At 42.9% G+C, this 15341-nt stretch overlaps 1 protein-coding gene across 1 annotated transcript in view; it reads right to left on the reverse strand.

The window, feature by feature from the left end:
* Window positions 1–15341, reverse strand: part of TBX15 (T-box transcription factor 15) — a 135876-nt gene that overhangs the window by 19637 nt on the left and 100898 nt on the right. Inside the window, exons 6-7 of the mRNA XM_084643887.1 lie at window positions 14890–14954; window positions 2070–2167 (exon numbers count right to left, since the gene is read on the reverse strand). Coding sequence (XP_084500013.1) covers window positions 2070–2167; window positions 14890–14954 — 163 coding nt within the window. The remainder of the gene's footprint in view (window positions 1–2069; window positions 2168–14889; window positions 14955–15341) is intronic.

Below are 15341 nucleotides of genomic sequence, written 5' to 3' on the forward strand. Positions count from 1 at the left end.
CATTAAAAGAAGCTAAAAATATATTAAATACTTTCCTTTCCTAACATTACTTCACCAAGTTGCTACTAGGATGTTATTTGATAACCAGTGGGAGGGGAAGTGAACAGTGCAATCACAAATAGGAAGCAGGTAGTTCAGCCAATCGACAGTGATGGGTGGGGGTGGGGGCAGGGAAGTTGCTTTAATGACCATGAGTAGAAGGGGAGGTGTCCATAAGGCAATCTTTTTATTAAAATGTGGTCCGTATAAAGAAAATGTTTTGGACTCCAGGCATTAAGCAGTCTTTAACTACATGTTCACAGGTTTTCTTAGACTTGGGTCTCTGAGGTTGTAGAAAACCCACTCTCTCTTATATTTGTACTATTTGAGAAATGGTTTGTGATCAGGAAATGAGCATGTATAAGGAGACTGACATTACTGCCAGATTCTGGCTCTGTGCCACTGGAAAGCTGGTGCAACAGGCTACCTGGGGATTATGCCGGTGCAACAGGAATTCCCAGGTGATGCAGAGCCAGAGTAGCACCTCTGTGCCAATGCCTCTTCTGACCCGGCCCCAGCAGTGTGCATTCCCTGGAGAAAGGGTATATGGCATCACTGCACCCAGACAATCCCTACCTATCGGAACAGCCCCTTTAGGCCATAAATAGCAAAGCATAACTAACAGCAGGCTTCAAGATGCTCTAATTTATGCTGGGGCTAAGTCCGTTCCTGACCTAAGATCTTTGGACACCCTTTTTGGTCTTGTGCCAAGCACAAATCAGACTAGAGAAAGTGGCCCTAAGATTGTGCATTCAATCTCACCATTTGCATTTCTTTCCTTTTGGTTGCTTAACTGCACAACCTTAACATGAAAAGACGGGGTTTTTTTTGTTTGTTTGTTTGTTTTGCATTTATATCTGAATATAAAGGACCAGTTTGTGATACCTTTACTCACAGTGAATGGTACCTTTTACCATGAGTAGTCCACTGAAGTCAATTGTAAGAAACTACTCAATGTGAGATGAGGTATCACAATCTGGCCGAAAGCAATGAGAAACTTACATCACCACTGTATTCATAAAGGGGTTTTCACACTGCAGAAAACTTTTTTTAAGGGAGCAGTGATAAAGAAATGGCCATGGCTCCTTCTGTTCTGTATTTCTATTAGCTTGCAGAGAAATGAAGTCACATTCCTGTACTTGTCATATCACAGTCTGTTGCATGACAGAAGAGTCTGAGTTTTAATCCCGTGTGTTGCTAGTATTCTTATGCCACTGCAGAATCCAGTAAAGCCAGCCAGTAACAGCTATGTCTTCACTGCACACAAAAAATGGTGTGTTTTCACACTGAGATAGCTAACTCAAGATAGCTATGTCAGTGCAAAATCTGAGTGGAGACAAGGCACAGGAAGTTTTTACCTTGATGAAGCTAGAGATGAAAGCCCCATTTAACGCACCGAGAGATATGGCAAGCAGAAACTGTAGTAAGAAACAGTATGAAGAACCTGTGAAAAGGGTATGTCCGGTATACTGGACAATTTCCACAAGTACCACTTCAACACAAAGGATTTTCTTGAAAGTGAGACTGGGTTTCATATGACAGGTGGTGTGATTCTATTGGCATGTACATGATGATACAGGTTCATGGAATCTTCTGGTTCAGAAAAGGTCCCCAGTGGATCACGCAGTCCAGCCTTCTCCTTCCTCCCACCACATCAGAGCATGACTCAAATGGTAAACATGTAACAATGCCCTTTTCTGTCACCTTCTCCTCAAGCAGGCGTGTCTCCACCACTTCCCTTCTGTACTCTCCTCACATTTGCTAAACTAATGTATTTATCAGAGTAGTTCCCCACGTACCTGTGTTCCTCCTCATTCTAGCCCTTATATACCCCAGAGATCCAAGGGATACTCAAGTGGCTTCACCACATCTCCTAAATTATAAAACCTCCATATTTCTAGAGCTGGTTGCTTCTCTTTTCTGTTTTATATCTCTTCATGGCAGTCAACAAACTCTGTGACTCAGCTGGACAATATAACATGGCTTTTGCCTCCCTGCCACCATTTTTTGCCCTTTATACAATGGCTCACCTTGCTGTTTCTGCATGGTAGTGAAATCTTCAAAAGTGAGGGTGCGCACAGGGGGCCTCCAGAACGCATATGTTTCCATAATGGCCTCCAGACCAGTTCTGTGGAATGAAAATAGAGCAAGGAAAGAAAATGTCAAACAGCTAGCAAGTATATCAGCTTCAATAAAGAAATAGTCCTAACCTCATTTGACAAACTGCCAATGGCCACTGTAAGGTCACCTTGACATCTGTGAATTCCTCAAGCAAGCCCTACTGCACAGGTGTTGTTCACAAGAATAAAACTGAATTTTCCCAGTCCAGGATAAGAATAGATTGTATCAGTATTCCAATTATTTTTCTTTTTAACCAGGACCCTAAAATCTCTGTACTTTTCATGGGCAAAAGTTTTGATGTTTAGTTCTTTGCTGCTGACTTTTCCAAGCTGTGCAGCATGAAATCTGTGTGTGTCTCTCTCTCTCACTCACACACACACGCAAGATGGGATTCAGCCTAGTGAACCTCAAGAAGATGTGAGGAAGGAGGATTTTTTATGAAATTCTCCCTCGCCCTTTCCCCCATATTTTGGATACTTATCTGAACCATGTTCATTTCAAAATCAGCCTGGAACCCTAGCCTAAGGAGGGGCTCTCGGGAGATCCCCACTGCTTTCTAGTTTTGCCTGGGTCAGGAATGCAGTGAGAGGCCTTTTCTTGGGATGGCTGGCACCTCCACTTTGGGTTCCTAGCCCAAAACAAATGCAGAAACAGACAGGAAAAAAAAGTAAGCTGAAATTTTCTTGGCTTCCTAAAGTGGTTGGGTTTTACCTTGAAGGTGTCAGGTGGGTTATTAGTTTACAGCTATCCTTAAATGCCTTGATTTTAAGTTCCTCGTATACAGTTAAGGCTATGAAGAAGAGTTAGCAGGAACAGAACTGTATGGTCTTTATGGAATCCTCCTCCCCAAATATGTTCTCCTTTCTAGAATGAAATCTGCTCAACTCATCCCACGATTGCTTCATTTCTCTCTGTCTTTCAATGGCACGTTGGCTCCCCTGTACTGATTAAGCACAGCTAAGCGATGCTTCATTAAATGTGCAAATGCATCCCCTTTCAGTGCAAGTGGCTCTAACATCCCCAGAGCCTCTCAGCCCACTGACTGCTGATACTGTAGCTGGCTTTTGCCTTTGAAAATGTCTTCCTGCACATGCCTCCACTCACTTAGTTAACTTTTCATAGTTGCCCCGGAAGCTTGGATGCTTTAAATATATTGGAGTTGGCAAACCAAACTCTCTGTATTTTAAGAGGAGGTTTAGAGGAAAGATTGTTGCTTGGTGTTTATTAGCTGCTAAGCTGTTAGAAGTAGGAACAGAAGACATCTCCACATAGCAGGCTCGCACCAGCACTGAATATATTACAACACAACTATTTGGTTAATACGGAGGCCTTTGGCAGCTCATGGAGCTCAGAGACAACAAGACAAAATAACCCGTGAACCGAAAAGCTAAGCCTAGAACTGTGTGTTGAAGCTGCATGTAAGCTGCTGGCATCCCCCAGACCTTACAAATGTCTTCTCTCCTTTGCTGAGAAATCAGCTCCCGTGTCACGCCAGTGTGTTAGCTCTTTCTGCTTCTCACACAGAAAAGTGAAGCTGTGGAGAGACAGGTACAGTTTCTTGGCCTCATGAAACCATCAAAAGCCCAAACCCTGAGGGAAGATTTCCTGTCACATGAAAACTAAAGGGAATAAAGGTTCCAGCACTGTTAACTTGGCTGTTTTGCATGTCCCATACCGAACAATAACACGTCAACCCACATTACTCACTAGAAAAGAGGATCTATGCACAACTTGGCTGAGTTAATTGTGTTCTTAAACCCTTAGCCTTTTCATTCTCTGCGCCAGAACCTGACCTCCAGCGCCTGTGTGCCAATGTGGTCTCCAGTCAAGCTGTGGCTCAGAGGAGCAGAAATGCCCCTTCCCCATCCTGGGTCCTGCACCAAGCATGGCTCAGCTTGACCCCGGGCTCTAGCTCTCCGAGTCTAACTGTATAGCCCTTCATTGTAATTACACAGGTTTTGGTATTTCGAGGGAAAAAAGGGAATAATTTGGAACAAATGAAAAGCAAAACAGAACTAAAACGCAGAGCTCTTTGGTGAGTAGCGCTTTCAGTCTCAGAACTAAACTGTGCCCATTAGGTACAGCTCAGAGTAAAGGACCGTGTGGAGCTGCACCATACCAGGGGCACCATGGGAATACCCACCTGTAGGGGAAGTGAGCCCATTGATACACAAGGTCATCCCACTCTGTGTGCGAGTGCAGAGGGGTGGGCAAGGCCAGAGCCCTGCTTCCTCTCTGTCCCATTTAGTGTGCTCCAGTGGGAATAGGAGTAGTTGCTTATGCAATGCATGTAACTATAAATGCTCAAGTCATGCAAGCAGTGTGTGGCAGAAATAGAAATGTAACCTAGTTCTCCTGTGTGCTAGTTTACTGCCTGAACCACAAGGCCATCCTTTCTCTTCCCGTAGTCCCCTGCCTCATTCACTGCATAACTACCAACAACTGCAACAAATGAGATAGGATTTCTCCACACAACAGCCACATTTACTAAACAACTCTGCCTTATTCACCTTCCATTCTTTTCACTGAATGAGGTGGGGGTCCTCTGGAAAAAGTAGTATGTGATCGTGTAATTAACGAGTGTATCATGGATACGCACAAGGGGGCAGAATTAAGATTTCATGAGCTACTTTATTTCCTTCTTTCCCTAACTTTTGTGTCCTTAACTTTGCAACCTTAATAATATTGTTTTAGTGCAGTTTTTCTGTGTAGATTTTCCTATTTTTATTTCTTTAAGAAAACTGAAGAAAAAAATTCCATCATTAGCAACTCTAATGAACATCCCCCCCAAGAAAAGATGATCAACTGGGTTTGACCCCAGGATCTCCAGAGCCATAGCACTGACCTCTACCACTGGAGCTAAATCAGTTACTTCATTAGCTACTATCAGTACCAGGCTTTTATTTTGTATGTGCACTAGCCACTAGAGGGGGAAACGACAGGCACTCTCTAAGCAGGTTACATAAATGTTTGCAAGAGGGCAGCGATAGGGGAGTGTTGTCTAGTGGTTATAGCAGGGGATCAAGAGTGCTATTTGTTAAGGATGCTTTTCTTTTACAAAGTGCTCTTTCACTGTTGGGTTGCAAAGCTCTTTGGCCTTGATTCAGCAAAGCACTTAATCATATACCCACATGTTATTAAAGTAAATGGGATTAAGACACACTTAAAATTAAACAGGTGCTTAAGTGCTTTTCTGAATTGGGATTACTCAACATGCTGAGCTCCTCTGAAATATCTAACTACTTATTTTGGTGCCTGAAGGGGAGCTGCTGTGCTCTTTTGAAAACCTGGCCCACAGAGCACTGGAGTAACCGTATAATCTCCATTTTCCTTTTCACAGGACCGCACTCAAAATTCCAACTCTCTGTCCAGCCACAAATCCTCCCCCTCTCACACCATCTTTATGAAGTAGGGGGGGAAAATATCTGAAGAGGATTCATTGCCAGCTTTATTTTAATAAGGTTGGACCCTTTAATAGGTATCCAGAATTTGCTCTCTTTTTTTCACTTGATTTTTTGATTTTCAGTGCTATAAAGTTTTAATACTGGGCAATAAATGAAAGTTCCATTGTCTGAAAAATGAAAAAAGATGTCCCAGCTATCTGTGTGTGTGTCAATAATCTATTCCATATGGCTGGCCCGGCCATGCCTGCTGCACACAGAATTCATGTCACCATTTCATTGTTCACTCAGGAAGCCAATCCATAGGCTCCAAGTATCCTTCCTGCGTCTCCTTCCCTATCCAAAGACTCCGATTGCTCCTGGCAGAGCCTACCCTTGTTCATCTCAGCTGCCAGAGATCTAGGTAAAGGGAAGAGTCATTGCATACCCATGGCTTAGGGTTTTCTTTCCCTTTGTCCTCTCCCCCTACATTTGTAGATTGTTACTTTTTAACAGGTAAGCTGCCTCTTGCTGGTTGCAGGAAATACCACATCCCAGAGGAATGAGGAGCCCATGCAAAAGGGATTCAAGCAGGCCTCCAAAATATGTCTTGCAATTTTGCATCTGTAGATTGGCTAGCTAAACATTCAGCTACCTGATCTGCATGTGCAATTCAGAAGCTATTTTAGAAAATTGTGGTTTCCACGCTCCTGCCACTTTTCAGGAAATCAACCAAACCATACCTGAGTCTAACTATTTATCTTAGGTACTTGTCTAGCCCGCATCACCCTGCTATCTGTTCACCTCACTTTTTTTCATTTATTTACCCTCACAACATACCTGTGAGGTAAAGCAGTATCTTATCTTATCACGATTTTACAGATGGGGAATTGAGGCACAGAGAGACTTGCCCAAGATCACACAGGCAGTGTGTGGCAAAGGAAGGAATTGAATCTAGGTTTCCTAAGTATTAGGTTATTCCCCTAATTGTCCTTTCGAAAAATAGTAAGATCACTAGCTACCATCAACTAATATTCTTTAAATGCTAAAATTTTTAAAGCCAAGTTCATCACATTGAGCTCCTGGGCACACCGTTTTTTCCTCCAAACTGTTTGTTCCTCTTCCTCCAAACACATTTCCTGGTAACCCAGGCAGTGAGCTGTACAGGGATCAGTTCTTTCATGCAAATGGCCTAGAACCTGAGGGAGACAGGCAATGAAGTAGAAAAGCAGGGAGCAAAGAACATTCCAGGCATACGGCCATGCTAACCCAAGTTTCACCCCATCCTCATTAGGTCTATGGTTGGCTTGTTGGTTCATGATTTATAATCAGCCTGTTGTCTCATTGTTTCTGAGCTCCACAAGCAGCAAGAGACCACCTTACAAACCACAGAGCTTTGCTGTAATGTATTCAGCATTAGGGCAGGGATTTTATGAGGCGAGATCTTCCTCAGATGGATTTGGATAGTCATACAATCATACAATTTCCCCAAGGCAGCAATTAATTCAGTCTTGCCTTGCACTATCAAGCCAGGTTCTGCCCAAATGGAGAGTTTGGGGGGAAAGTTATGAGCAAATGAAAACCAAAGGTTTATAATGGAGACCCATTTTGCAGTTTTAACAGCAATATCTAGTCCCTGTGGATGCTGCAGGAGGGAATAAAAATGAAAATGGAACAGTGTAAGAAACATTTAAAAAAAAGTAAAGGGGCAGCTTCTATTTCACAGTCATGGCCCCACCGCCAAGCAGAAAGGCAGTTTCAATGGGGAAAAGCTCAACAAAAAGAGGAGGCAGAATATTTTCCTCTTTTCATCTTGTGCTAGTTTTCCCTTTGCTTTATTTGTTCTGCATCACCTGTTGAAAAACTTTAGTGAAAGACATGATAGCAAGATTCAGTGATGCTGGAAAAATCATGGAGCAGGTCCTCAAAGAATCAATCCTGAAGCACTTGCATGAGAGGAAAGTGATCAGGAACAGCCAGCATGGATTCACCAAGGGAAGGTCATGCCTGACTAATCTAATCGCCTTTTATGATGAGATTACTGGTTCTGTGGATGAAGGGAAAGCAGTGGATGTATTGTTTCTTGACTTTAGCAAAGCTTTTGACATGGTCTCCCACAGTATTCTTGCCAGCAAGTTAAGGAAGTATGGGCTGGATGAATGCACTATAAGGTGGGTAGAAAGCTGGCTAGATTGTCGGGCTCAACGGGTAGTGATCAATGGCTCCATGTCTAGTTGGCAGCCGGTATCAAGTGGAGTGCCCCAAGGGTCGGTCCTGGGGCCGGTTTTGTTCAATATCTTCATAAATGATCTGGAGGATGGTGTGGATTGCACTCTCAGCAAATTTGCGGATGATACTAAACTGGGAGGAGTGGTAGATATGCTGGAGGGGAGGGATAGGATACAGAAGGACCTAGACAAATTGGAGGATTGGGCCAAAAGAAATCTGATGAGGTTCAATAAGGATAAGTGCAGGGTCCTGCACTTAGGACGGAAGAACCCAATGCATAGCTACAGACTAGGGACCGAATGGCTAGGCAGCAGTTCTGCAGAAAAGGACCTAGGGGTGACAGTGGATGAGAAGCTGGATATAAGTCAGCAGTGTGCCCTTGTTGCCAAGAAGGCCAATGGCATTTTGGGATGTATAAGTAGGGGCATAGCGAGCAGATCGAGGGACGTGATCGTTCCCCTCTATTCGACACTGGTGAGGCCTCATCTGGAGTACTGTGTCCAGTTTTGGGCCCCACACTACAAGAAGGATGTGAATAAATTGGAGAGAGTCCAGCGAAGGGCAACAAAAATGATTAGGGGTCTGGAACACATGACTTATGAGGAGAGGCTGAGGGAGCTGGGATTGTTTAGCCTGCAGAAGAGAAGAATGAGGGGGGATTTGATAGCTGCTTTCAACTACCTGAAAGGGGGTTCCAAAGAGGATGGCTCTAGACTGTTCTCAATGGTAGCAGATGACAGAACGAGGAGTAATGGTCTCAAGTTGCAGTGGGGGAGGTTTAGATTGGATATTAGGAAAAACTTTTTCACTAAGAGGGTGGTGAAACACTGGAATGCGTTACCTAGGGAGGTGGTAGAATCTCCTTCCTTAGAGGTTTTTAAGGTCAGGCTTGATAAAGCCCTGGCTGGGATGATTTAACTGGGAATTGGTCCTGCTTCGAGCAGGGGGTTGGACTAGATGACCTTCTGGGGTCCCTTCCAACACTGATATTCTATGATTCTATGACACAGTTCCCATGAAGCTTGCAGAGAGGAGCGCAGCTTCACAAGTCATTCTGTAGCTCCCACTGGTGTTTGTTTATTAAAAGGGAAAGAGATTTTAATACGAAATCTCAATGAGAAGCTGTGTGCATTCCTCCTTCAGAAATGGGCCTTTCTCAAATTATGCCAGTTTATTTTTCAAAAAAAGACAGCTACATTTTAAGGGGAATGTTTTCCAGCTGCAACCTGGATGCTGCAACTGACAAAAATGGTTGGGGGACAGAGGAGAAGGCACAGAATACCACATGATAATTCTTCCTGTCAGCCCCCTCCAAGATGAGGCTGGAGCTGGGGGTTGAGGGAAGGAAGAAGACTTAGTTAGCATAGTTAAGAGCCCCACACACTCAAAGGATCCATTCCACACTGTGTTCACTCCAGTTCTCTAGTTTTCGCAAAGTTTGGATCTGAATCCCTTTTTCTCTTGTGTGTGTGGGGGGATGTACATGTGTCTGGGTATGTGTGTGCAGGGAGCAGGTGTTTGTTTTTTGGAGAAACGTTCTAAGTGTTACAGAAAATTTCTCAACCTGGCTGAGAATTGTAGTAAAATCTTGGCAGGCCCAGCATTAGTAGGACAGATGCTTTCATGTTATATGTGCTCTCAGATTCCTTCCCCTGCCTCTTCTTTAAAACTCCAGGCTACTCTCTTTGATGTGTAATACCTTAAAGATTTTAATTCTTCTTTACATCAGCAGAGAGCGTTATGAGTTCTACCCACAGCTGCAGCCATGTTACAATTTCTTGACCTTCCTTAAGTCAATGAGCCACAAGATCCCAACCTTTTCAGCGAACTGTCCAAATTCACCAGACTAAGACCTCGTCACTGCCCTCAGTCTCCCATTCAGCTATGCACTGTGTCAGGCCTTATTCTTGCCACTGTGAGCAACTCAACCTCCACTAAGCGGAGACATGAAGCAAGATTGCAACAGGAAAAAGGATAAACACTCATCATTAAGAAAGGAGACCAGGAAAACAGTTGCATTCCTGAAGTATCAGAACTGCTATGTGTGCCCTGACATGGGAATCTCTGATCTAAACAGGGATGGTGTTCGCTCACTTTCCCTAAACCTAATGTGAGATGAGAACATAGGAAATTACATATCAGATCAGACTAGTGATCCTCTTAGTCCAACAAGATGTTCTGTCTCCCCACAGTCACCAGCACAATGTTTACCCTATATATTATTATTAACTAAAATCTACATTCAAAGGATATTAAGGTTACAAAGTCAAGCACTAAAAAGTTAGGAAATGCCAGAATTAAGATTGCCTGTACCATCGTAATTTGCCACCCTTGTGCGTACGCATTATGATACAGTCTTTAATTACAAGATCACACACTGTTTTTTCCAAAAATGACACACATACACACACCCCGTCGCCTCATTTAGGAAACTTGGGAACCAAAATTGTGTGGGCCAACTGGGGGCATTGAGAATGACTCATATCTTGTCCTGACAAATTTTCCATAAGACCCAAAGTAGAAGTGGCAAGAGAGGGAAGGCAAAGTTCAGATGGTCAGACCACAGAAGGAGGAAGGCATCACCCTGAGAGTGGCTCCTGCGTAGCAGTATATTTTGCACTTCCTGTATGAGAAGTGAACAGATCCCTGGTGGGTGTTCCCCACTGAGCAAAAATACTGCTCACTGCTGAGTTATTTAAAACTCACTCTTGATAGTAAAGTGTCTGTTATGGGTGTCGACCAACATTTTTTGAGTCCCTGGAAGATAAACTGCTGATAGGGTGATTTGATTCCTGATGCACCAATTCCATAGGGTGACTGCTTCTGCACACAGAGAAATATATCTCACTGCTCCCTGTTTGTTGATGTCAAGGACAGTTTCATATTGTCCAACATTATGGGTATCTGGTGATGTTATATGAATAGGAGAAAGGCTTTGCAAGCCTCTCAGACAGCCCGCAATTCTAAAATGTTGATGGGCACCCTGGCTTTTCAGGGTATACAAGTGCCCTGTGTCTGTTCATGTGGGATCCCCAGCCCAGGAGGGAGGCATCTGTGATAATCGTCCTGTCTGGTGAGAGGGAAAGGAAGGGAATGCCTACACATGCTTGATGCGTATTTTTCTACCACAGTAGATATGATATGCTTTTGTATTGCAAACACTGTTTGAAGCCATGCCTGCAGGCATCCAAGATGGAGTCTGGCAAATGGCAAAATGTAAGAACATGAAGCTATATGTCCCAGGATTGAAAGACAAGTTCTGACAGGCGCTCAAGGGTTTTGCGTGACCTGATCTATGAAATCGTCCATCACTTGGAATCTGTCCATTGGTAGATAAGCTCTTGCAGAGACTGAATCTAGAGACTGATGAAGTGTATAGTCTGTGTTAGAGTGAGGACAGACTTTTCCAGGTTTACACTGACCCCTAGGGAAGACAGGAGCTGAAGCATTAACTTGTAGACTTGTAGACTTCTTGATGTGTTTTGGCAATGAGAAGCCAGTTGTTGAGACAGTGGAAGACAGCGCAGTCCTCCTCACATGAAATGGGCAGCTACTACCAAGAACCCGGGGGCAGTTGCAATGTCAAATGGGAGTACTCTGTGAAACTGAGAAAATGTTGTGAGTGAGGCGAATGTTCACCTGAGAGTACGTGCCCTTCATATCGAGAGCTGTAAACAACATGTCCTTTTCCAGGGATGGGATTATAGATGCCAGCGTGACCACGCAAAATTTCAGCTTGCACATAAAGCAGACCTCATGGCAGAAGGTGCACTCTTTTCTGAGTTCGGCCAACGTACACGGAGGTCTCCTGATGTGGGTCCAACCATGGCCTCATGGCTTTGTCCATGAGGTGATTTTTGAAACAAAGTTCCTGCCCCTCACAAGTTCAACTGGAGAAAGAACTGATACTGCGCCTTGCTGCAACACGTACTTCCCTGAGGCAGTATAGGGATCGTTGTTGCTGACCAAGAAGGAGCATGGGCAAGAAGCAAAGATTTTGAACCTTGGGATTCTGGGCATAATCGAATACCCATAATGAGGTGGGAGTTCCCTGGGATGGGGAATCTATTTAACTATATAACTTATCTAAAACTGTAGAGTAAAAAATTCTAAATTATTAGATGGATATAGATACGGATACAGATATATAGATGAAGGTCCAGATGCTGGAGGTTCCAATCCTGGCCATCAGGCAATAAGAAGGAACTGGAGAGGCAGTCAGCCCACTCTGCTATTTATGTCCTCAGCTGGATGCATGAGGAGAGCAAAGATGCACACATGGACCAACAAACGCTACTTTCAAGAATTCTGACTCAGGGCACATTGAGGCTATGCATACCCACAAAAGAATACATACAGGGACCAGCACTCAAAGAAGAATCCCAAGTTCCATTACAGGAGCTGGAGAGCAGTGTGCTCTAGCATTCAGAAACCCTTCTGCCCCTGCTTCCCTCTGAGCCTGACCTCTGCTGCCCCTACTTCCTCCAGCCTGTTCCTGCCCCAGTCCTGTCTCTTCCCTTGTCCCCAGCTCTCAGTTCCATTCCCCTCTGACCCCCAGACTCATTGACCAAGTTTCCTTGCCCAGGCAGTCCCAGCCTCACATATTCCCCACCCTGGGCTCCTCATTCAGTCTCAGTCTTCCCCTCCAGAGTCCTGCTCCCTACCACTTCCCCAGGAGACTGGAGTCTCCTCCCTAGATTCCTTGTCCCAGTCTCCTTGTCCAGTTTTTCCAGGTTTGGGTTCCTCATCTGATCTCAGTCTTCTTCATGATCAGGATCTAAATCCAAGTCCCCACCCTAAATTCCTTTGCCCATCCAGTCCCAGTCTCTTCTTACTGAATTCTCATCTAACCTCAGCCTCCTTTCCCCCTCACTGGCTCTTCCCCTTCCATCCCTGTTTTTCCCCCACACCGGGCTCCCAGTCCCAGCCTCCTTGCCCAGTCAATCCAAGACTTCCCACACACACTGCCAGGTCCCACTCCCAGTCTCCCTCTCAGACTCCCTTTCTCAATCTACCCCCTCCACTGCCCCCCAGGCCCCAAGTCCAGCTCTTGTCCCTTTTGCATTCAGATCAGGCTGTTTCCTCCCTCTTACTGCCTGGGTGTCAGCAGAAGGAGCTCTGAAAGCACCAGAGAGACAATCTCCCTGTTCTCAGTTCTACTACCCAGCTCCAAGGAGGCCTACAGCAGCTAGGAGCAGCAATTACAGGGAAAGCCCTATTCAGCCCCTGAAGTCTTTGGCTAGAGCATATTCAGAGCAAATGGAATCTTCAAAGATTTTAGCTGCCAAACTCTAACAAGTCTCTACTCTTATAATGACGTGTGTTCAGCAACGTTAATTATAGGCAGTGTTGTCCGCACCATTTATAATAACTGTGGATGGAATCCTACTTAGTTCTTGGCCTGAGTAATAACTTGTAATAATGAATTTCACAGATAAATCATGCATTGTATAAAAAGTATTTCCTTTATAGGTTTTTAATTTATTGCCTTTCCATTTCATTGAATATCCCTTGTTATGTTATAGTGCTGGTGAAATACTGTTCTGTCAAGCATTCTACAATTGAAAAATGCAATTTCATTGAAAATCAAAGTATTTCACAGGGATATTTTGATGAAATTTTTAACTGGAAAAAGTCAAAACATTTTATTTTGACTCTCTTATTTTGTTTTGATAACACTGAAACATTTTGATAGGTAAAATGTTTTGTTTCAATTTTCCCATTTTGATTAATTTTGTTTTGATTTTATAGGAAAATATTAGTGTTAATATTTGTCTAAATTGTATAATTTTATACTATAGCTACTATTTTAATATAAGGGTCTAAATAAAATGAACTGACATTATTGAATTGAAATACTGCCGTGTTTCCAAATCAAAACCTTTTGGAATTTTTGTTTTGCAGGAAATTTTGAAGTTTTGGTTTGTCATTTCAATTCTGAACAGTTTCTTTCCCCCAGCATTTTGGAATTCCCCACTGAATGGAAATTCTGGTTTCTGACCAATTCTAAGTATGACAAAGAGGAGATAGAACCACTTAGTTTACTCTCTCTGTGATATTTATTATTTTGCATGCCTCCATCATGTCTCTTCTAATTTGTCTTTCTAAATTTACAGTCCCAAACTTTTTAGTCTGTCTTCATTTAAAAGTCTCTCCATGCTGCTAACAATTTTTATCATTTATTTTTAAAAAACTCAACAATATTTTTGCTATATCTTTATTAATTATGGAAGGCCCTATATATATTATGGTACTATGGAAGTAGTAAATAATAGTTATAAATGACTTGGAAGAGAGAGCAAAGACCACAGCAATTGAATCAGTAGATAATACTAAATTGAGAAGAATGCAAACTTCAGAGAGAATAGAAAAATAATACAACAGTAGCTAAAGAATTTGATACATGACTAGATAATAAAAAAATAAGAATTAACTTGGAAAAACTCATTGCTAATATAGGTCATAAAAACTAATGTGAAACACAAACAAAATGGAAGGAAGTGCTCTTGGAAGAAGTAGTGCTGAAAGACGCAATGAGATGATAGTGGACAGTAAATTAGACATGAGTTTAAAATCTGATATATCAGGAAAATAAACAATTGCACTTTGGGGCATAATGTCATGAAGCAGGGAAATGATATCTATCTCTCTTTATAGGGATCTTGTGTAACAATGCCTAGAACATTGCATTGAGTTCTGGACACCAAGTTACCTGGAAAATACTGACAAACTGAAATACATTCACGGGAAAAGCAACAAAATGGAAGAACTGACTTGTGAGGAGAAATGTTTAATCTGGTTATTGTGTTTTCTACTGATGCCAGCAGTACATAGTGGGTGTGTTTAAGCAAATTAAAACAGCCATTCCAAAGTTCTGTGGTAACTAGTTTACAGCAAGTATCAGAGGGGTAGCCGTGTTAGTCTGTATCCCCAAAAACAGCGAGGAGTCTGGTGGCACCTTAAAGACTAACAGATTTACAGCAACTTTCTTTTGCTGTAAAACTGAATTACCCAACAAAGAGCTTTCCTGGGACTTAAAAGGGATTTTAAAAAAGGGAGTGTAAGGGGTACAAGGAGAAAATGAGCTTAACAGAAGGAAAGATAAATGAGATCTTCTTACCTGTTCCTCCCAGAATCTCTGAATCCTTTAGCAAAAGGGTTTCGGTCAATTTTTAATCGAGTGATCTGCAAAGGAAGGAACTGAGAATTAGCAGTTGTTTGAAGATTTTTATTTTGAGAGCAACTAAACTACCCTTAATGCCCTAATATATGCTGCCTCTGTTCATCCAACATGTTTTTTATTTTCTACTTACTAACTTCCCAAACAATGCTAAGGAGAAAAGGCAACAGCAAAGCACAGAGTACAGCCTCCAGACATTAGGCAGAACTGCAAAACCCAGGATGGTCCCAACCAGAAGGGGGCTATTGTTAGCTCTGCTTCTTGGTGGTTGGTGATTCATAACTACTCAAAGTTGGGTTAGTTAGTTTCCCTGGCCATTCTGATAGCAACAGTCCTATTTGTGTGTGATAATTGTTTCAGGATAGAGATATCTTGGGGTTGCAGAGTATATA

The sequence above is a fragment of the Lepidochelys olivacea genome (assembly GCF_965140295.1).
Source record: "Lepidochelys olivacea isolate rLepOli2 genome assembly, chromosome: 1".
NCBI classification, from domain to species: Eukaryota; Metazoa; Chordata; order Testudines; family Cheloniidae; genus Lepidochelys; species Lepidochelys olivacea.